Source organism: Macadamia integrifolia, chromosome 6 (assembly GCF_013358625.1).
Source record: "Macadamia integrifolia cultivar HAES 741 chromosome 6, SCU_Mint_v3, whole genome shotgun sequence".
Classification (NCBI taxonomy): domain Eukaryota; kingdom Viridiplantae; phylum Streptophyta; class Magnoliopsida; order Proteales; family Proteaceae; genus Macadamia; species Macadamia integrifolia.
The window spans coordinates 38,428,655-38,450,612 of record NC_056562.1 but is presented as its reverse complement, the minus strand read 5'-3'; the positions used below and the strand labels follow the sequence as shown (position 1 = coordinate 38,450,612).

Below are 21,958 nucleotides of genomic sequence, written 5' to 3'. Positions count from 1 at the left end.
AAAAAACTGAAAAAAACGAAATTGGACGGAACTCCATTTCCTCTTCCCAGTTTCATTCCATTTTACAAAAAAAAAAAGATATATATCGTTCCCAATAAAAATCTGAAATTTTGAAACACCATTTTTTCTTTTAAAAACTGCATTTTGACATAGAAACTTAAATTTTCGTTTTTGACACGAAACGGCGTTTCTGGAACAGAAACGATACCAAACGGGTTCTAAGTATTATTGTGTACTCTCCCAAGGAACAAAAGATTCTTTTTATCGTGATATGAATAATTACCCTTTTGAGTATTATACATATATTATTATGTATGATATAATATATATTATTATTAAATATAATTATGCATGGGTAAATAGATAAGGACCGTCACACTAATCCTTTTACCCTCAACTCAATGGTGTCAAGTAAAAATGGATTTAGAACTGAAACCAAAATCAGCCATATAAAAACGAAATTGAATTGAAATTTTTGGTTCGATTTTTATTTTAAAATGTGAAATTTATTTATTTATTTTATACATCAAAAATATCAGTTTAAACAAAATCAAATAAAGTGACCTATATAAACCAAATTGGATGTAAATAAAATTAAATTGAACATGAAGTAAATATGGTTGAAAGAAACCAAATTTAACTTTGTGGAATTGTATCTTCATAAGGTTGTAATTTTATTCCCAATTTTATTTGTCGCAACAAATTATTTTCATTTAAACTAAATTATTAAGATTATATACAAATCAAATGAATCAAGTAAATAAATCGAATAAAACTGAACCAGTGGGACTTAATGAAGATTACATATATATCTCAGGGGAGAGAGAGAGAGAGAGAGAGAACCAAGGAAAGAACATAACAGTACACTTTATTTGAGAAGGAAGGAGACCACTATGAAGTCTGGTCCCTAAGCTCTTAACTTTCTAGCCATGAAACCATGCATGCCACCTTTTTCTTGTCCTGAATCTCTGGTCTTTGTACTGGCAAAAAAAAAAAAAAAAAATTCTCTGGTCCACAAATATTATTCCGCATGGCCAAGCTGTTTATCATTTCAGTTTATTCTTTTCTTTTTCCTTAATACTATATAAACATTTTGTTAATCTTTGAAGAAAATATGATTTTTTTTGTGTTTTGATTCTTAAACCCAAGAATTTGTTTATTTAAGAAAAGATTTTTTGAACCATTAAGATTCATGGGAGAAGTATTAAAGGGGAGAGAGAATATAGATTCTACGAGGATGTAAGAGGATGCATATAAGAATCTGCATATTAGGGATAATTTTTTTCTAAATTTTGTTATTTTTAATTTTATTTTCATGTCCTCTGAGAGAAAATAATTTAAGGGTACAATTAATCTTTTTCAGTTTATATGAAACATAAGGGTCCCACTTGTGAATTGTTTTGTTGGTGGGTACATTCTACTCTCATTAGTGGTCAGTCTCAAGTAGGTACACACGTCATCTAAAGGGACTTGTCTTAATATGTAAGTCACCCTGTCCTTACAATCACGCCTTCTTAGCTCAGCTCTTTTTATGATACACAAGGGAGGGTCCCACTTATGCTTTTTCTTTATGTACTATAGGTCAAGGAAAAATACATTCATCTATAGTCATTAATGTCCTAGTTATTATGGTATGAAGTCAATAATACGTTATATTATTCTTAATATTTATTGAAGACCTTCCAAACCCCTTGGTCAAGGGATTATTCCTTTTGTCCCACAAAGGGTTAACATGATAGTACCTAAAATCCTGCAATGTAGAAATCACTATGGTCGTGTTTGGTAGCCAGGAGAAAGAAAAGAAAAGAAAAAAAAATCTAAAAAAAAAAATAAAAAAAAAATAAAAAAGAAGAAATGGTGTGAAAAAAAAAAAGAGTATGTATGTTTGGTTACCAAGAGAAGAAAAGAAAAAAAAATTTTAAAAATTTTGAATTTTAAAAGAGAGATAAACACATAGGAAATCATTGTGTAATCATTCATTTTTGTCTTATTATGTTTTCATATTTTCTCATGTTTTCTTGTGTTTTTTGTAAGAAAATTTTTAAGAGAATAAAAGAAAATTTTACAATTTCCAAGAGGAATTTTGAATTTGAAAATAGGAATCTTCTCTTAGGTGAAGACATACCAACTGCAAAGAAAAATCCTTAACTTGAGGAAAAAAATTCAAAAAGTGTACTTTTTTTTTTCTTTTCTTAGCTACCAAACACAACCTATAACTTGGTCTTAACAAACACACATCAGTAAGGATTAATAAAATTCACATTAGACTGTGGTATTGTAGAAATATAATTTTAAAAACACAGAATTGAGATGCAGATCATATTGGAAAATGACCAAGATCATCAATCTAGATCAGCCCTTAATTAGAATCGATGTTTTAATAAGATCAAGGGAAAAGGTTGGACATGCTGATAGAGAACCCAGCCTAGGGTGTGTGTGTGTCTCCCTCTCCTTTGGAAATGATCCCAATACCCCTCTTATCATAGTTCCCATTGATTGAGCCACTAGTCCTAAGAAAATTAACTGTATGCCCAACCCTCTTTCTGAAATCATTTAAAATTTTTTTGCGTGCAAGGATCAAACAAACCGAATCAATCAGAATCAAGATCGATCTTGGCCTATTCTAATTCAATCCAACTCAGTTGATTTTGATTGAGATCGGCCGACCCGGCTTATCCAACCCCGAAACCCATGGAAGGACTGATTTCAGTACGTTAATCATTTTAAATTATTTTGTGTGCAAGGATCAAACAAACCGAATCAATCAGAATCAGGATCGATCTTGGTCTATTCTAATTCGATCCACCTCAATTGATTTCGATCGAGATCAGCCGACCCGGCTTATCCAATCCCGAAACCCGAGGAAGGACTGATTTCTGTACACTCCCTCTTGCATATACAGGTTTTTTTTTTTTTTTTATTGTTTGGTTAGAAACGATGGAGACTGGAGAGGACTTTTTTTATTGGACAGTTGAAACCGTTCGAAGGATAGAGAATGAGTAGTAAAAAAGACAGATTCATTCTCTGCAGGTTTAGTGGGACCCACCAAGGTTTACTTTATCCGACAAGTTGGAACGAGAATGCAGTGTAGGATACCATTCATTTCTACTGATGGTTTTCAGAGAATGTCTGCTCCCTCCCAACGGTCCCACCTTTGGGAATTGTTGAGTATAGTGCAGAGTGTAGAGTCTGAGGACTGTAGAGAAGGGATGCGTAGAGAAGTGTGAGAAAACCAGAGTCCCAAAATATTCTTTTTGGGGGGTTTTGGGGGAAGGGTGAGCTTTACCACTCAGTTGTCAACACGTGTCGTTATGCCCTTATAAAAGAAACCTGTCACGGCCCAAGTTAAAAACGAAACGATTTCATGCAGAGGTGGAAGACGACAAGGTCATTTCCAGTGAGAAAGAAAGAGAGAGTGGTACAACACTTCAACAAAATGACCTTATTACCCTCTTAAATATGAGACTGTTCCATAGCTGCCCCCAATACCTCTTGTGAACCCTCTTTCATAAAATTTGAGGGGAAAGAAAGGATTTGCCAGACTCAGCTCATAATCAAAGATCTCAACTCATATCCTGGTGTCATCCGTCACCGAGCAAATTGAAATTCAATGTGGATGTGTCTACCTTTGATCATCCAGGTATGTCTGGTATAGGCGGCATCATCAGAGATTCTAACGGCTCCTTGCATTGCTTTTCTTTCGGCGTGGGTCAGACATTCGCTTGTGTGGCTGAAGCACTCGCAGTTGGAAAAGTTGTCTCTATTGTTCTTGCCAGAGGTTTAATTAATGTGGCGATCGAGAGTGATAATCTCATGATAGGGAACATCGTTAATAGATCATGCACCAACATTCCTTGATGCATTCATAACATCATTTTCGACTGCTGGATGCTTAACTCTTCTATTCCACAAATCAGTTACCAGCACACTCTCCGTGAAGGCAATTTTGTTGCAAATCTTCTTGCCTCAAATGGAGTTGCCTCTCAATCTGATCTATTTTGGGATCTTCATCCCCCCTCATGTATTTCTTCTCTTTTTTTAGCTGACCTTGCGGGTGTATCCTACCCAAAGTCTTTTTGTTAATTTCTCTTTCTATCAGAAAAATAAAAAATGGATCAGATGTGGCTCTACCTTACTCTGCCACGTCAATTCCTTTGTGGATTGGAATCATCATCATGATGCCAAGTATTGATGTTGTGAATATTGGGATAGAGGAATCAAAATTGAATTGTTGATTTTAATTGAAAATTGAGGCTCCCATAGGGAGAATCATATTATATAGAGTCTTAAACTGCTTTACATTTTTTTTAAAGCTATTTTTTTATTCGAACTTACGACTATTAGGTTGCAATGGAGCAATCAACCTTACCATCGATTTTAATTCAATCAGATCAATATCAGTTGAATTCAATTCTGATTCCAGCCAATTCAAATTGATCGATTTGCACTGGATTTCTAGGTTTCAGACTGATTCTCGGCTGAGGCTGATCCCATTGCCGATTCTGCTTAGTAGATTCCTAAACCAGCCCAAATTGTAAGCCCATCTCTTTTATACGGCAATAAATAAGGTCCATCATGGTTTTCCTCCCAGAAAAGAGATACCAGACTAGACCGGGCCGAACCCATCTCCAGCACTGTTCAGGACTCAGGAGTAGAGGAGAATTAGACCGTTGGCTCTAGTTGTAGTTTATAGACCTGTAAAGAGTTGATCTTTAAATAATTGGTAAAAGATATGCACACCATCGGATGAAATTTGAAACTGCATGTAGCACCCACTCTTAAGACTCAGATGAGTATAAATTAACCCCGCCCAAAAAATGATTACTGTAACAACCCATTGTAAAATGTCTTATACACCCCCTATTTCAGTGTATATACAGGCGGCGGAAGGAACCCTCCACCCAAAAAAAAAATTTCCCAACTGGAAAAGTCAAATAATTATACTCAAAATAAAGCATGGTCAGACATATTAAGAGGAAGAAATTTTCCATCTATTCATATTTACCTTAAGTTTATTTATGTGACATTAAAATACAGATAGAGACAATCAATAGGAATAACAAATAAAGAACACATAAATGAGGCTAGATTAAATAATAGCAACCAACGAACTATCCCAGAAATATGTTCCAATTGTAGACTTTCACGTCCAGATCTGAAGCTTCTTCAAGCACTTGCCTCAGTTCTTTGGCGCTGCCAATGTCTTTTGCAAGTAACAAAGCAAATCCCCCACCACCAGCACCCACAAGCTTGTAGCCACAGCAAAAGCGATCAGCCACTGCAAAGAGCCTATCTACAGCTTCATTACTGCAAAAAGGGTCCAACTCTTGATGCAGCCTCCAAGCCTCTAACATTATATCCCCCAGCTCATCCAAGTCACCATTCATCAAAGCTTCCCGGCCAATCTTTGCCAGTTCTGTGAGCCGTTTTATACTCGATATGAGTAGGTTATCACGTCGGAGATATCGAATTACCACCTTCTGCAGGACTTGCCTTGCAAGCCGGACCTGCATTGTGGTTGCAAATATGTGGTTTAGGCAAAAGCAGAAATATTATGAGAGAATTTTTGGTTCAGTGAAACTTCTTTATGGAGCTGATCGTCGGATGAGAAAGAAACAACATAAATAAGTATAGCTGAGATAATGCTGTCGTGGTCATGAGTGGACAAACCTTAGACGGGATTAGGAGTCACTTGCAATAGAGGCCGTTCAATGCACAAATAAGGAGGAGTGATGGCAGGGTGGACGGGTTTTAATCCAAGCTTACCAGAGATTACCAACTTAAGAAGCTAGAATCTCTACCTCTTTCTCCAATGTTTCCTTTCTAAATTTAACTCCCTTCTCCAATATTTCCATTTTAAATATAACTTCCTCACTTCCCCATCTAACATTAATACATACCTAATTCTGCTACGGCAAGGTTGCTCAATTGCAACCTGATGATCGTGGGTTCGAACAAGTAAACAGCCTCTCCACAAAAAGTAGGGGGTAAGGCTATGTACATATGACCCTCCCCACACCCTGCAGTAGCGGGAGCCTCATGCACTGGGTATGCCCTTTTCTTATATGCCTAATTCTGCTACTTCTGTTGCTAAAAGGAGAAGAAAAATGATATGATCAGCAGCTGCACATGTGGATGCTTATCTGAGCAGCATTATCAAGTGAAACATATGTCAACTGAAGTCTTGGTATTTCACTGAGAGTTGGAATTTGGAAACAGAAAGTGAACAGGAAAACATCAGGAGCAAGAAGACTTACTTGGCCAGTAAAAACCACGAGTAATCGTTGCTCCAATTCCGACACTAACTGAGATGAAGCCACTAGGGGGAACACTTGAAGGCGTAATGGTACTCCTGGAAAACTTGAAGTAAATTTAATACCTGAGTATAAACCTCCAATTTGGTCCTGCCAGCCTCCTCCTGTACCCATGATCTGCTCCACAACCAAAACAAGTCGAGCAACATTTTCATTACTGTCATCTCCACCCATTATTTGCAGAAGTCCTTTCACAACAGCTGCTGCTAAGATGCTGGAAGTTCCCAGGCCACTACCACGTGGAGCCTTGGACCATGTTCTGATCTCTAAGCCCATTGATGAAAAGCTCTTGTCATGAATAGCACCAGTCACAAGTAGTGCGGCTTTAACAAGTCGAAACGGATCATCATTATGAAATGGAGTACTAATTGAGGTAGGATCATCGATATATAGCTGGTTCTCAGTGTCATCACAAATCAGTACTCCACTTGTCATTGTTGTCTCTACCGTTGTTCCAACTGGAAGAGAACCTTCCAAGCTTATTGCCATATTCAAAACACAGCCAGAACGCTCCAAGCTCCATGGCGGTGTGTCACTCCAACCACCAACGAAGTCCACACGAACCGGGAACTCTACCCTTGCTCTTCTCAGGTAAAATGAATGGTCAACAAATTCTTCAAGGCTATTCTTTCCATTTTCCAAAAGAGATTCACCATCAGAAGACTCCAAGAGATGGTCTGAGGAAAGGACAAGAGTCTGTGAATCAGGAATATGCTAAAAATTCAGGACATACAAAAATGGCGATGAATTTCAACAACATATTAACCGCCAGGGGAATGGTAAGGTTCAAGGCATGTACAGAAATAGAGTGGATAGAACAGAAAGATGTAACGAATTAGTAGCAATTTATCCCAACCTGCCAATGTCGGGAAAAAATGTCTTCTAAAACAATGGTTCTTGGATTTCATTTGTTCTATTTTTTGCTTCTAGTATCTCGGTAATCCAACCACCAGATCAATTCAATTTTCTTTTCAATCCGTTGCCTCATTTGGAAATGGTTATGCACTACCTCGTTTTTACTTCCTTCAACTGCCCACATACAGGTAGAATAATATGATGATATCTTGTGAATCATCTACTTATATATGAATTTTATGACAGTGAATATTGCAATATATGTTTAAGATTTATAAGAAAACAGAATACAATCCAGAAGTGACACCATAAACCATTGGATTGCAGAATCCAACCCTGTCCAAGGATCATATTCAAGTGATGTCATGTAACAGAAGTTAGTCAGATTTTATTCCATTGCTTTGGATGGTCAAAAAAGCCACTGAATTGATCAGGTCAGGTAGCTCAGTAGTCCAATTATGTTATTTTGAGGCACAACTACAAGAGTGTTGCTATGTTTGGATACCAAGGAAAGAAAAGAAAAAAATAACATAATAATACAAAAATCATGATGACTCAATGATTGATTTATGCGTTTATCTCTCTCCGCATATTATTTTATGTTTTCTTTTTTTCTTTTATTGGCATCCGAACATAGCGTTAGAGAAGCTCAAGGACTAGCGAATGCCTTGATTCACATGAACTGAGGTGCAACCTTTTTTAACCTCGTCAGTCACACAAGTTGCCAAAATGAATTGCTGATTGGAACTGACATGCACTGAGGCAACTCTGCCTCTTGACCTCCATTTACAACTAATCCTATCTCTGTGTCCAGAAACTAACAGGTAATATGTCTCAATTCATAGATGGACTCACTGCAAGAGAGAGGTAGCTGCCAAGACCAGCTTACCCACCAAAGGATAACTTTCTTTCCTTGCAGACATACAGCAATGACATGATGTCAAGAAAGCCCAATGAACCATATCCCTTTTTCATAATAAGTTGCAATGAGCCTGTTCTTTGGTGGGCAAACCAGCCACTCCTTAAATGCCACATGACCCATAATGTCACAGGATATCAGTCAAAACAAGGCAATGCAAATACCATTTCCATGCTATCAGTCAGCATATAGCACCTTGAATCAAGGAAGATAGAGGAAATTCCTTTTTCACCTTCCTTCAAGACATAAAAACTCATTGCTATTACCTGCATACCCATACTTCACCGCTAATGCAGTTTCGTTAGCAACTGAACCCCAAACATCCCGCTCCAATGAGCAAGCTCTCATTTCTTCTCCACATGCCCGAAGAAGATCAACCTGCACCTGGTATGCCCTGCTTTTGGGAAGACTCCTTGTATTTTGAGCCTGGGTACTTGAACAGAGGGCCAAAAATTCATTACAAATTTTGACCCCTGATACTTCATTCTGCAAAATTTCTTCACACAACTGAAACAAGTTGCGCCCAAGCAAACCATAATTAATGCAAGCTTTGGCAATTCCAGCTGCAAGATCTGCTTGATGATTACTGGAGCCTAAGCAAAGATGTGGAAAATCTATTGATCTATGCAACTCCTCCAAACTGATACGGTGTGAACTTCTCCATAATGGCAGCATAGATTTGTTTTCCTGATTGCTCAAACCCATTAACCACGTCCCCAAACTAAGCATCTCAAAATAGGGAAGGATGGGGAATATCTTTGCATTCCACAAACACTTCTCCTGCATACCTGATGAGTTCCAAACATCGCTTTCTTGAATTGCCAAGTCTTGTAAGACATTCTTCCAAGGAATTCCACAAAAAGTCCCATTAGAAAGTGAAACCTTTGGGTTATCATGAAGGCCACAATAGACAATAACCTTTTCAGTACGTCCGACTAAGGGAACCTCCCAAAGACAGTGGCGATCTGGCAGCATGAACCGAAATAAATCACCCATAGACAAATCCTTTATGCCTCGAGGGATATTAACTCCAACAATTATACAGTGGGAGCCTATCTGTATTCCACCAGAGAGTGATGAATCATAAATCAGAGATTCCTCCCCAACTGAAACCCCAGGTGAAATTTTACTTGACAGTATAATAGCAGATGCTGCAATATCAGATTCAGTAGTCGCTGGAATAGAACACAAGTGCCTCCGACCTACAAGCCCTGAACCAGATCCTAGGTGATCCAGAACTTCACTGGAGGTTCCAAAATGTAGGAATGACAGGTCATCTGATCATAAAGAAAAGAGAATTTGAGTAGAACTTTTAAGAAGCATGGACAACAAAAGAATTAACTTAAACAGATAAATGTAAATATAATCCATTCAATATGAACTCAAGAATTCCTACAAATATAAATATTTTATTTCAACAAATAGTTCTAAAACCCAACGTACTACAAACGATTTGATAATAACGACTGTGGGTTTAGTCCCACTTGAGTAGTAGCCCCTCCTGAGGGTTTCTTTGGGCTTTGTTCCCCTTGTTATCATAGTTGTTTGTTTTGCAATAAAGTTTTTTTGTTAATCACCAAAAAAAGCTTCGAAAAAAGGAAACTCTGCACTTCCTAATTCCCAATCACATGTAGCCCATTACAGTGATTTAAGCGGGCATGGGGGGGGGGGGGGGGGGGGGGGAGGGGAGGAGAATGAGAAGCTCCTACTTTATTTTTACTCTCCGAAAACAATAATACTTTCTAATTCTTGATCCTAAGACCCAACTTACTATTATGATTCCAAACTACAAATTTATCAACTCTAATGAGTCTTTCACAATTAAGAAATTGTGAAATAGAAACTAAACTAAAACTTCCTAGTGACTTAAACTTCCAAAATTAACAATCCCATCACATGGTTTAGTTATAACTCCAAAATTCTATATGTGTATCCCATTTACTATAAAAATATTTTTCTACTGCTTTGAAAGCTATTCCCAATTCTTTTATCATATTTTTCTTCTCTAATTTTCCACGACTCTTTTGCAATTCCAAATCATCAACATACAAAACACTAATCTTCAATTCCCTCTAAATTCTTTCACTATTCTAAATTGTCACCATACAAAATGATAATCTTCCATTCCCTCTAAATGCATTTTACAAGATCTTATATCAGTTTCATGAAGTTTTTCTTTTTTTCTTTTTTTACCCTTAGAATCTTGTCCATCAAGCATTATTGTCTCCTCATTTGGAGATAATTTCACCATTGAATTACAGAATAAGATTATGTAACTTAAAATTTTGAATTTACAGTCAGGATATATATCAGCCTTGCCAGGTTTCTTAGCAGTACCAGCATCCTCACATTTTCTAGGGTGTCTTCTCATGAGATGTGTCAACATCAGAGCTACAAATGAAAATGGAAAATAATAAAATAATATAAAATGTTAAATACTGAATAGTGACTTCAGGTTCAAATCCAAAAGCACCATCTCAAATCAAGAAAATTGAAACAGTGACAGAGAAAGTTCAAGATTAATTAAATAAGGAATATGACACAATCACAATCATTCTAGCAGTCTTGTGGAAGTACTATAACAACAGTATCATTCTGATACTTTAGATGAGTATAACATACAGGCACAATAGCTGAACATTGTTTGATTTCCCAATCCACTAAGTAGTTCTTTTCCCAAAGAACGATGCTTCAGCCACTCATGTTTTGCAGGTACCCAAGCTGCCACTAACTCTTCATATAAGCTCATCTGCATATTTTTCAAAAGAAGTTAATACATAAATGAAAATCTGTTTGACTCTCTATAAAAAATAAAAAAAAGTTTGACTCAAACTTCACCATTGAGACAAGGTAGGCATATCAGTGTGTGGAATACAACAAATAATAATATGTTTTAGGAAGCAGGAGGTTTTACTCTACTGTCAAAAAGTATCGTCCTGTGGTTTGTTGTAGAGCAATAAAAGTTAAATTCATTTGTGCTTTTAACCATAAGGAGCATCTCCAAATACTCGCAATGTTTTCTCTAACAGACATCTGAGTTGGAACTAAAGTGCAATCACAAGCCACCAGCTGAGACCAGAGAAACTAAAATATATGTAGAAGAAGAATTACTGAAAAGAAAAAATGAACAAAGACGAAAGTAAAAAACCAAAAACCACAGAATGATGATCATAAGCATATAAAATCCATCTAACAGTGTCAAACACTGGGATGCTCCATGACGTACAGGGAAGGCAGAGAGATAAAATAGGGGAAGATAAAACTGAATAAATAAAAAGGAGATAATTAAGAGATAATAAAGGCAAATAAATAGAATAACTTGGCCTTATCGACGAAGCCATGACGTCCCGGCGATTTGGAGGTGCCGTGCCTCTTCTCTTGTGGAGAAAACATAAGAACTTCAAATCATATTTTTCTTCTCTTTTCTCCTTCATTCTCTCCCAATAAATAGATTTTACAACAACTTCTCCAACATGCCTACGTATCCCACAACTAAGAAGGTACAATAACGGATAATAACTACTAATCCCCTACACCACTGCACTAGTAAAGGATAATTCCTAAATAACTTATTCATAATCCCTATTTTTCAATAAAACTAATCCCACCCAAAGTCGTGCATGTAACACTCCAGGACCTGTTTCACCTTTTCCGATTAAGGACATCTACCTACTTTTTCTTTGGTTTAGGTTTTGAAAAGGTCCTTTGGTTTAGTTTAAGAAAACATTACATGAATAGAAAGAACAAAGGGATGCTCAGTGGCATTCTTTTTTTCCAACAAAACTAGATTCGGTCAGATGTGGAGTCATAATATCCATAATAAATATGTACCGTTGCAGTACTAAGTTTCCCCACGCCCTAATTTAGTGGTTAAAAAAATTATAAGATTTCAGACAGCAGGTCATGCATCTACTCAGAATTCAACTGATGCAAGTTACAATGAAGCACTATAGTTTTATTACTTTCAAGTGCAAGACAGACAGCACCCATCAAAGCATCAGCTGTATATACAAAGCATTAGTGAACAAAAATGAATGGGCATAGAGTGGACCAAATAGGTGTTACTATCTGCGAACTAGCACATCAACTGAAGACAGTAACTTGCCTCTGTTCTGCTCTTCAGAAGCTCAAGAATCATTGCTTCACTTGAACTTGAAAGCTTAAGAAGCTCAAACCATGCTTTACCTCTAACAGCTATTATTCCTGTATCAAGCAACGTTCTACCATCAGGCAGAAGTGCCTGGTTCTCAACAATCTCCTTTACAGTGGGTTTCTGTAAGAGATTCTCAACCAAACAGAGTGAATAAGTTCTCTCCAGAATCCCAGTTTTTGCTGCTACAATAACACCATGGTTGGAAGCGATGTCTATGGTGATAGGAACAGTGATAATGCAGGATGCATCTTCTGGAAGAACCATATTAAAAGCATCGAAACATGGAAGCACATCTCCAGTCATGATGAATATACCACCTACAAGGACAAAAAGGTTCCTTTTTCTTAATGTCAAGAAGATGAAAACTTTGAAAATGGACAACAGTAAACTGTAATAGGGAAAGTGGCCCAAGGTAATATATCAATTACTCAATCAACATAGCATTAAAATAAGACTAAATGCATTTTTCAGAGATCTCCTGGCAAGCAGCAATTGCCACACACTCCCTTCTTAAAGGTTCAGGTTCAGGGCGGGTGGATACCCTTTCCTTTTATTCAATGACATTGGAAAAAGGACATACTTACAGACATTTAAATTCAAATAAGTACATAGAAACCTAGATGTGATGCCAATTACAAGAGAAGCATAATAATATAAACAGAAACAGAAGGAAACAAAATGAAAGATGATGAATAAGTACTCAATTCATGAGCAGTAAACCGAACGAGACAAAAAACCAGAAAGGAAAACAGTCTTTTTTCCCATAACATTGATTAGTACCACAAAGATCGAATGGAGACCTACAACCTCAGTGAAATGATGTGGTGCCACTGTGCCAGTTATTCTGAGGCGTCATTCTGTACTTTAATCATTTATACAAAGCAACGTTTTATATAAAATAAAGGAAATAAGAAAAATATTACAAATAGAACCAGAGAAAGGATTTGAGATCAACTGACCAAGTAGAGAACCCAATTTATTTTATTACTTGGCATACCATAACAAACTCTTTACACGAACAAGCTCAATCTTTAATTACGTGACAGTGTTCTCTCTCCCACCCCACAACCCCAATCTCCAAATTTACGCTGCAGAGATTTCAAGCTAATGCAAGTAGACACCAAGAATTTGCTTCCTTTTAACTGCAGTCTTAGTTTTTAACAATAAGGACATGACATAGAAGATCCACAGATTGATAGTTAATAGAAAATCATGTGATAAGTAGTTCCCTGATCCACACCACAGTACATTAATTAACAACAAATGGTATACCACAGTAAGTTTTTGAAACTGATCCATAGTTACATGTGATCAAGCAGATAGGGCAGTGATCAGCTGTAAATCCATCTGAGGTCATTCCATACATAAAAGACTTCAATAATGATAATGTTTCCTTTCTTATCATTGTTTTACATACAGAAGAAATTTAGAACGAAGTTTCTTTTAACTGAAAGTATAAGAGTCACTGACATGGTAACCTTTGTTCTCAAAAGCTTGTCTTGCACATGAAGAAATTGCAAGTATATGGTCGAAAAGCAATGGAACTGGCCCGTCATGGTCATCTTCTGCCAAATATGGAAGTGGTAGGAAAACTTTTCCCATTGGATTAGCCCATGGAACCCTTTTAGAGTCACCTCCAGCATGAAGTAAGAGTATGTGCTTTTTGGCCATGGAGGAGGCCATTGCAAGGAGAGTTATCTCTCGGTTGGACATTTCCTCCGGCGCTGAAGAACCTGAACTGCCATTCTTAGCATTTGCAACCTGCAGATGATACAAAACCAATCACATACAGAAACAGAAAGAGTTTATGCATGACCATACATGCCAAACAACCAATTCAAGGCTTAGTGTCTAAAGCTTAGAACATTTTGAATGGTTAACAGAGGAAGAAATAAATTTAAAGCCCTCTAACGATATGCATATAAAACGTACAAAATGTTCTTTGTTCTTGTACATGCAAGAAATACTAGATACTACGTACTAAAATAATAAAAGTACTCTGTACATCGAAAACATAATGATTCCACCTTTAATACCCTGGATTGGTAAGTTTCAGTAGAAAAACTAGGATACTACATCAATTTTCATGACGTTTATTGTGTGATTCAGGTAAAATCAAGAGAAATTAGCCCTCATGATCCAGTATTAAATTCAACCTGCCAGCACAGTCATAATCAAGTTCTCCAAGACTAACAACCCAAAGCTTTCTTCAGATAGAATATGAGTCCACTATATTGTATCATTTGATGAAGATGTGACAGTTTAGAGGGAAACATAAGAGATTTAAATGATCCTTCCTTGACAATTAAGTGTGCATAAGTTACCTTGTACAGATAACTTATAAGACTAGCAATGCAAAAGGACTGCCAACCAAAAAAAAAAAGTGAAACTTAAAAGCGTAATTGAAAGGTGAAATTTAGAAAAATAATTCAACTGTAATCTAGAAAGAGATACACTCTCCTTGTTCTAAACAATACGGTCGAAGAGATTCAAGACTCAAAACATATCCAGTGAAGTACACAACAGCAAATCAGTAATGCATCGGAGTACCTGTGGATCTATTCCAAGACCAAGCTTCTGAAAATGAGCAGAAAGCGCAGCAATGGCATTGAGAGTAGCAGCACCGGAGCCAATGCGAGCGCCATCCGGATCAGGGACAGCGAGAGTGATAGTAGAGCTAGCAATACGACCCATACGCTTGGCTCGCCGGAGCTGCCATTCGTAGAGAGCGGCTTGCTCGGGACTTGCAGCAGTGAGGACGATGGCGTCCCAAGTTGGAACCCTAGATGGGTGCCTCACAGATAACCTTAAATGGTACCATGATTTCCGTAGGATTCCCGCCAAATCCCTTTTATCCTTCTTCCTCATCCGTCCCTTTTCTCCGGCGGCATCCATTTTAGCCTACAAATCTCTCTGACGCACCTTCTCCTCTCCTCTCCTTCTCTGAATCTCAGATTACCATTTTCTTGTACCTGCACGCCATCACCTTATATCTACGAAGAAGAAGATTTCCCAAAAAACTGTTAGCCACTAAAGACAGTAACCGCTATTGCATCTTATTAGTTTAGAGAGAGATCTTAGGCAAATGAGAGAGAGAGACAGAGAGCGATCCCTCCTCTGTCGGTCGGCACTCAAGAATTTGGACCAAAAATGAAGAAATTGAAATAGAAATAGAAAAAAATAAAAAATAAAATTTTAACCAAAAATAAATAAAGAAATAGAAAAAAAAATTTTGGCGTCGCCCGGACTTGAACCGGAGACCTTCAGTGTGTTAGACTGACGTGATAACCAACTACACCACGACACCACATACTTATAAATTGAAATTTTTTTTATAATATCTTTCTTATAAATAGATCGGACCACACAATCTCGATATAGAGTACGGAATCGAGTGGGACCGATGATTATGACTATAACATAACCGAATTTGGGTATCATTATTTATAATATATTAATACATTTAATACTAATATATGAATTAGTGTTCGGCCATGGCTACTTGGCGAATAGCTTCGGCTATTGGCCCTTCATCTTCCACGGGATTGGCTGTCCAATCCCTTGGGGGAATTTTGGGTGAGAGAGATGGTGGTAGAAAATTCTATGTTGGGGAAGGTAGCCATTCTGGTGGTGGTGATGATGATGATGGATAAAGGGAAACAACAAGGTGATGGAGAAAGATGGGCAAATCTAGTCTCTGCTAAATCTTTGGAATGAGCAGATGGGCTGAAGCTTGGTTTTGTGAAACCGCCAAAGGTTGATGGGAGCATGGTGGCTCGATGTTCTTCTTCCATGACTGAAGCTAAAGTGAAGAGATGGGAAAAAGCCTTGGTGGGGCACTTCATGGGGAGAAGACCACCATTTCAGATTGTTAAAGATATTTTCCTTAAACAATGGAAATTATTTGACCACGTTGATATGTTTATGCTTGAGATTGGTATGTTTATTTTTCGTTTTAATGTGGAGGACGATAGATTGAAAGTTTGGGAAGGTGGCCCTTGGTTTATTAATAGAAAACCATTGCTGTTGTGGTCTTGGAATTTGAGCATTGCTTTAAACAATGTACAGTTGAATTTCATCTCAATCTGAATCTTCCTGCCAAACCTTCCTTTGCATTATTGAACTATTGAAGCTTTGAGTGCCACAGGAAGTGTGGTGGGGGTCCTTATTATTTATGATAAATGCACTAGAACCATGGAGCGATTGTCTTATGCAAGAATTTACGTGGAAGTTCATGCTGATGATGAATTGCCAAAGTCTATTTCAATGTATGATGAGAAAAGGATTTCCTTTTCTCAGGATGTTGTGTATGATTGGAGACCCACATCTTGTAGTAAGTGTTGACTATTTGATCATGACTCTACCCAATGTGTGAAGGAAGTTAGTTCGGGAGCCAACCTGCAATGGGTTCAAAAGGGTGGACAATACCCAGTGAGTCAGCTAAAAGTGCTGGTGGATGGCGACAGAATTGAAGAAAACGAAAAAAATCCGATGGCATCAATTGAGATTGTGGATCCTATGCTGGCAGCAGATGGTGATCGTATGGAGGAGGTCCAATTGGTATTTTCAAATTCAAATTTAAATACAGGAAGAAATTTGAAGGAGAATGATTTCACCCATAATTTCACTTCAGTAACAAATGGAAAGAAGGTCAATGTTTTACCTACTATAAGGAAGGAAATTGTGCATGGAAATTTATTTCTTATTTTGGATGAAGAGACAAATTTAATTCCAACTCCTAAATCCAATGAGTTATTGGTGTTAGATGATGTGACTGACGAAATAAGGGGCGATGACTTGCTTTAAGGAGGCCTAATTTGAAGGATCGTCAACTCTAGCAATGAGGATCTTCTTTCCAATTCTGTCATGAAGGATAACTCATTGAAGGAAGGTCAGCTAGAAGATGATTAACTTCTTTCGAATTTGAATTCAAATTTGAATTGTGATATGGTGGAGGGTGGCCTTTTGAAAAATGGAAAGAATATTTCATCAAATCTTTTTAATGATGAGATTGCTCCCAATTCAATTATTTTCAAATATATTATGAAGGAGATTGGCCAATTGGTTTTAACTTGTCTTCTTCAAATTTGAATTTAATTTTGAATTGTGATAAGGATGACGGTTTCCATTTGAAAGATTGAGAGAATATTCCACCAAATATTCTTGATGATGAGGCGCAGAAGGACATATCTTCCAAATATATTACTGCCAATTCTATTATGAGGGAGATGATTTTGGAAGGAGATCGGCCAGTTGTTGATTTATTTTCAAATTTAAATTTTGAGGAGATGGAGGGAATGCCTTTGGAAGATGGGAAAAATATTCCATCTATTGAAGAGGAGTTGGAGGATGGTGAGGTGGAATGCGCCTTATTTATTTTGAAGGGAGCTGATTGGGAGAAATTATATTCTTCCCCTCTTTATGAGGAGGATAATAAGGGAGAGGATCGACAGGATATTCCTGGAGATGCTGATGTGGACAAAGGCTTGGGACATGATTCTTTGATTAATGGAGTTAATTATAAAGACATGTTTGAGGCTAAGTTGTCCAAGCAAGTTGCTCAATCGGCCTATTTCAAAAACCAAGCTATAGTGGATAAGGAACCTTCTTATATATCTCTAATTGTCATTGTTCCTCCTCTTTCATTAAAACAATGTGAAGAAATCATTCCCAAGAAATATTCGGCTTATTTCAATGGAGATGAGGACATTGCAGATTCTATTAATGAGGAGGTGACTAATCAAGATGAGTTGAACCATAGTGTGGAGGTGACCCATCAAGTTGATAATATAGAGGGCACACATTTGAACTTTTTAGAAAAAGCGTCAGAGTCGAATGATGATGGTGGTACTGGAGTCTTTAGAAACTTGACCTATCCAGTAGTGAGAAGCATTTTGTGGAAGATTCACCGCATGAAAAGTGCCACATACTTTCTTTGCTCCCGAGATTGGGCTACTTAACTCCATAGCATCTTTTCCCAATTGCTAAAATTTTCTTTTATAAATTATGCTACAGTATTTGTCTTGTTTGATTTAGGGACCTCTCCTCATTTCTTTTGGTCTGTCTAAAGAAGATTGTAGGGATTGTCTTTCTCTATGTTTTTATATATTTTTTCTTTTTCCTTAATACATACAAATTACCTATCAAAAAAAGAAAAAAAGAAAAAACAAATTTAATACTAATATTTTATAATATATCTTACTAATTTTAGTTCTAAATTCTATTAAACTACTATATTATAGTAGATATATAATATAAATTGAGTGCAGGAATTGGATCCAAACCATGTAGGAACTAAATAGGAACCGGAATTGTACTAGAACCAAACTGATTAGGCATGAGTAGTGAGACTTAGAGCTGAGGTGGGACCGTGGGACTTGGTCCGGTTTTGGATTACATCAAAACTCCTTGGAACCAAACTGAAACCAAATTAAATACCTAATTCCAGAATGATTTACATCTTTACCCCCACTTGATTCCCTATAATCCGCCCTTCAGGAGTCAAACTTGAGAACTCATTGATCCGGTCAGAAAAAGCCTAGAATTGGTTGGATCAAAACGTCTACATCAAGATTGTTAACAGTTGATTCTGATTCGATTTATCCGATTTTGAGTTTTGAAACGGTGACCCTAATCCTCTGCATGTGTTCCACTAAAGCTTTTTAGTATTTATAATTGAGATGCTTACCTACCTATCATATGGGGAAAAAAATCGTCTGCAATTCCGATCTCGTATAATTCCGTGAAATACCACCTTCAGGGGGTGACACGTGTATTGATACCAATGCAATGGTCCAGATCTGATTTAAATGCCTCTTCACTGATTTAATGTTTTATTAGTTGTACTAGATCTGGACCATTGTTTTGGTATTATTACACGTGTCACCACCTGAAGGTGGTATTGCACGGAATTGTACGAGATCGGAATTGCAGACGATTTCAACCCATCATATGGAGCTTTAATTTTGTGGATATGTAAATTCCTAAATACTCATCTAACATGTTAAGTTACAGTTGTCAAATGAAAAAATAGAGTTTGGAAAATTTCAAGAGTATAAATATGCATAAACACATAAGGATGCAATGACATGCATAAAAAGATATTTGATTGTATTTGAATCTAAATTTGACATATGACTAATCCAATTCATATTCTTTCTATCAAAATTACCACATCGATCTATGTGAGAAAGATATTTGATTGAATTTGATTTTAAAAGTGGTTAGATTGGACTCAAACTTATACTAAGCGAGGGAAAGTCGAGCTTAACATGTCACTAAAATTCAAGCCTTACTTGACCATCAGCAACAAGTCACTAGGGTTTCCAAATATTAAATAAGAGAAGCAAAGGGGTCAACTTGTTCATTCTCTCTAACTCTTCCACATTGGTAAATTAATTCATTGCTTCCCAATATGGGCAGGTTCTAGTTCTACTAACCAATGGGTTGCTCCATATGATTTAACTAGATCACAGAGAATAACTATGACTTGTCGTATTAGTGATATTTTTTTGGGCAATTATCAATAAAATTTAGGTCCAGACCCCTCTCCAACATGCCATCGTAGAATAAGTAACAATTTTGAGTAATTTGAAATACACACTATCATTACCAAAAAAAATATTTGTATTTTATTTAATACCAGGTCTCAGGATCAGTCTTAACCGTTAACAATACAATGAATCTAATACCAATACCTAAAACCATGGTTCGTAATCTAATACCAAGAATGAATCTTTCTCTTCTTTAACAACCCTGCACGCCATGGAAAACCTCATTATTTAGAATGAGTTTTTACTATAAACTCTCAAATCATAATTAATGGCTGTTGAAAGCTCAGGTATAGCTATGTGTGTGTAATCTAAGCAAACTTTTATTTGAAAGCAAAATTGTTGACGTTGGAAATTGTCCTAAGCCTTTCTTGGGTCTTGCAAAAAGAAATAAACGCAAGAGAGTGAGCACCGAGCTGATCCGGCGGGGAAATTTTCGATGCCTAGGTCAAACTTCTTTGTAAACAGATAGTTCTAGTTAGAATGGAAAAAGATCGGTCATCTGAAAAGGAGTTTACCTAGGTTTTTATAATTGGAAATGGCGATTGCCCGTTAAAAGTCCTCGTTTGGAAGTTGTCAATTGGAGGTAGGAGTCTAATTATGGTAAGTGTTATAACTGAAGAATGATTGTGGAGATTGTTTCTGATATGGAAGCATTCCCATACTGGCTATATCCCAGTGGATATGGTGAGATTCCCTTCCTTAGAGGGAAGTTTTGTTATTTTAATGAATGTCCTTCTTGGATTCGCTCCGCATCTTGTGATATGCAGGTCCAGCTTGATTAATTTTACTTCTTGAGAGATCCTTTTTGATGATGCTAACAAGGCCTTGGGCAGGCTGATCGATGAAGAGTAGATGACATGGTCACCTTCATGCACCCAACGGTTTGATCATCCCTTGCAGTTAGACGAGCCCTTCACTTGTGGAGCCCCCCATGGCAGGGACCTAGCCATTCGGCTCCTGAGGTCTATTTGGTGCCACTGGCCGGTTGGCTTCTGCCTTAAATGTGTTAGATTAGGGGAACTATGGTTGGTTTGGCTGGATCGTTTGATCATTCCCACTTCTTGGGGTAGGCCAATAGTCGGTGGGTAGTATTAGTCTTAACCATTAGTTTTAGCCATAACAAAAGCAAAATCTCTATTTTGGGAAGTGCAAAACAAAATCTTGAGAGTGGAATGGTAAGTTCTGTATAGGCTCACAAGTGAAATGGATCCGGATCCTCTCCAACTCCCTTTTTCTCCAATTCCCTCCCAACCATAATTTGAGGAATTGGATTGGATTGGTTAGAATTGACCTTTGACTAATCCTGATTCTTAGCCAATATCATATCGGTGGATCATTACAAAGTAGGCGTAAAATTGTCAANATCTCAGATTACCATTTTCTTGTACCTGCACGCCATCACCTTATATCTACGAAGAAGAAGATTTCCCAAAAAACTGTTAGCCACTAAAGACAGTAACCGCTATTGCATCTTATTAGTTTAGAGAGAGATCTTAGGCAAATGAGAGAGAGAGACAGAGAGCGATCCCTCCTCTGTCGGTCGGCACTCAAGAATTTGGACCAAAAATGAAGAAATTGAAATAGAAACAGGCAAATGAGAGAGAGAGACAGAGAGCGATCCCTCCTCTGTCGGTCGGCACTCAAGAATTTGGACCAAAAATGAAGAAATTGAAATAGAAACAGGCAAATGAGAGAGAGAGACAGAGAGCGATCCCTCCTCTGTCGGTCGGCACTCAAGAATTTGGACCAAAAATGAAGAAATTGAAATAGAAACAGAAAAAAAAAATTTGGCGTCGCCCGGACTTGAACCGAAGACCTTCAGTGTGTTAGACTGACGTGATAACCAACTACACCACGACACCACATACTTATAAATTTTTTTTATAATCTCTTCCTTATAAATAGATCGGACCATATCCTCACAATCTGGATGTAGAGTATGGAATCGAGTGGGAACTTAGCTACTTTCTGGTTTTAGCATAGGAACCGATGACTATGACCTAAAACATAACCGAATTTGGGTATCATTATTTATAATATATTAATACATTTAATACTAATATATGAATTAGTGTTCGGCCATGGCTACTTGGCGAATAGCTTCGGCTATTGGCCCTTCATCTTCCACGGGATTGGCTGTCCAATCCCTTGGGGGAATTTTGGG

At 37.2% G+C, this 21,958-nt stretch overlaps 1 protein-coding gene and 2 non-coding genes across 4 annotated transcripts; all 3 read right to left on the bottom strand.

Annotated features, from left to right (window-relative positions):
- Positions 1-4,969: 4,969 nt before the first annotated feature.
- Positions 4,970-15,390, bottom strand: LOC122081866 (bifunctional fucokinase/fucose pyrophosphorylase). 2 transcript variants are annotated; one of them, XM_042649222.1, is made up of 7 exons: positions 14,792-15,390; positions 13,720-14,002; positions 12,194-12,558; positions 10,711-10,837; positions 8,355-9,365; positions 6,258-6,991; positions 4,970-5,507 (listed from the first exon to the last, which is right to left on the bottom strand). In XM_042649222.1, the coding sequence occupies exons 1-7, from the start codon at positions 15,134-15,136 to the stop codon at positions 5,112-5,114; spliced, it is 3,261 nt and encodes a 1,086-aa protein (XP_042505156.1). In that variant the 5' UTR covers positions 15,137-15,390; the 3' UTR covers positions 4,970-5,111. The 2 variants fall into 2 exon arrangements, with proteins under 2 accessions (XP_042505156.1, XP_042505157.1); XM_042649223.1 differs by lacking the exon at positions 14,792-15,390 and having other exon boundaries at positions 13,712-13,840.
- An 84-nt stretch (positions 15,391-15,474) lies between these two features.
- On the bottom strand, positions 15,475-15,548 carry TRNAV-AAC. The gene has a single exon. It is a non-coding gene; the product is annotated as a tRNA-Val (tRNA).
- Positions 15,549-21,582: 6,034 nt separating this feature from the next.
- TRNAV-AAC lies at positions 21,583-21,656 on the bottom strand. The gene has a single exon. It is a non-coding gene; the product is annotated as a tRNA-Val (tRNA).
- Between the last annotated feature and the right edge of the window lie 302 nt (positions 21,657-21,958).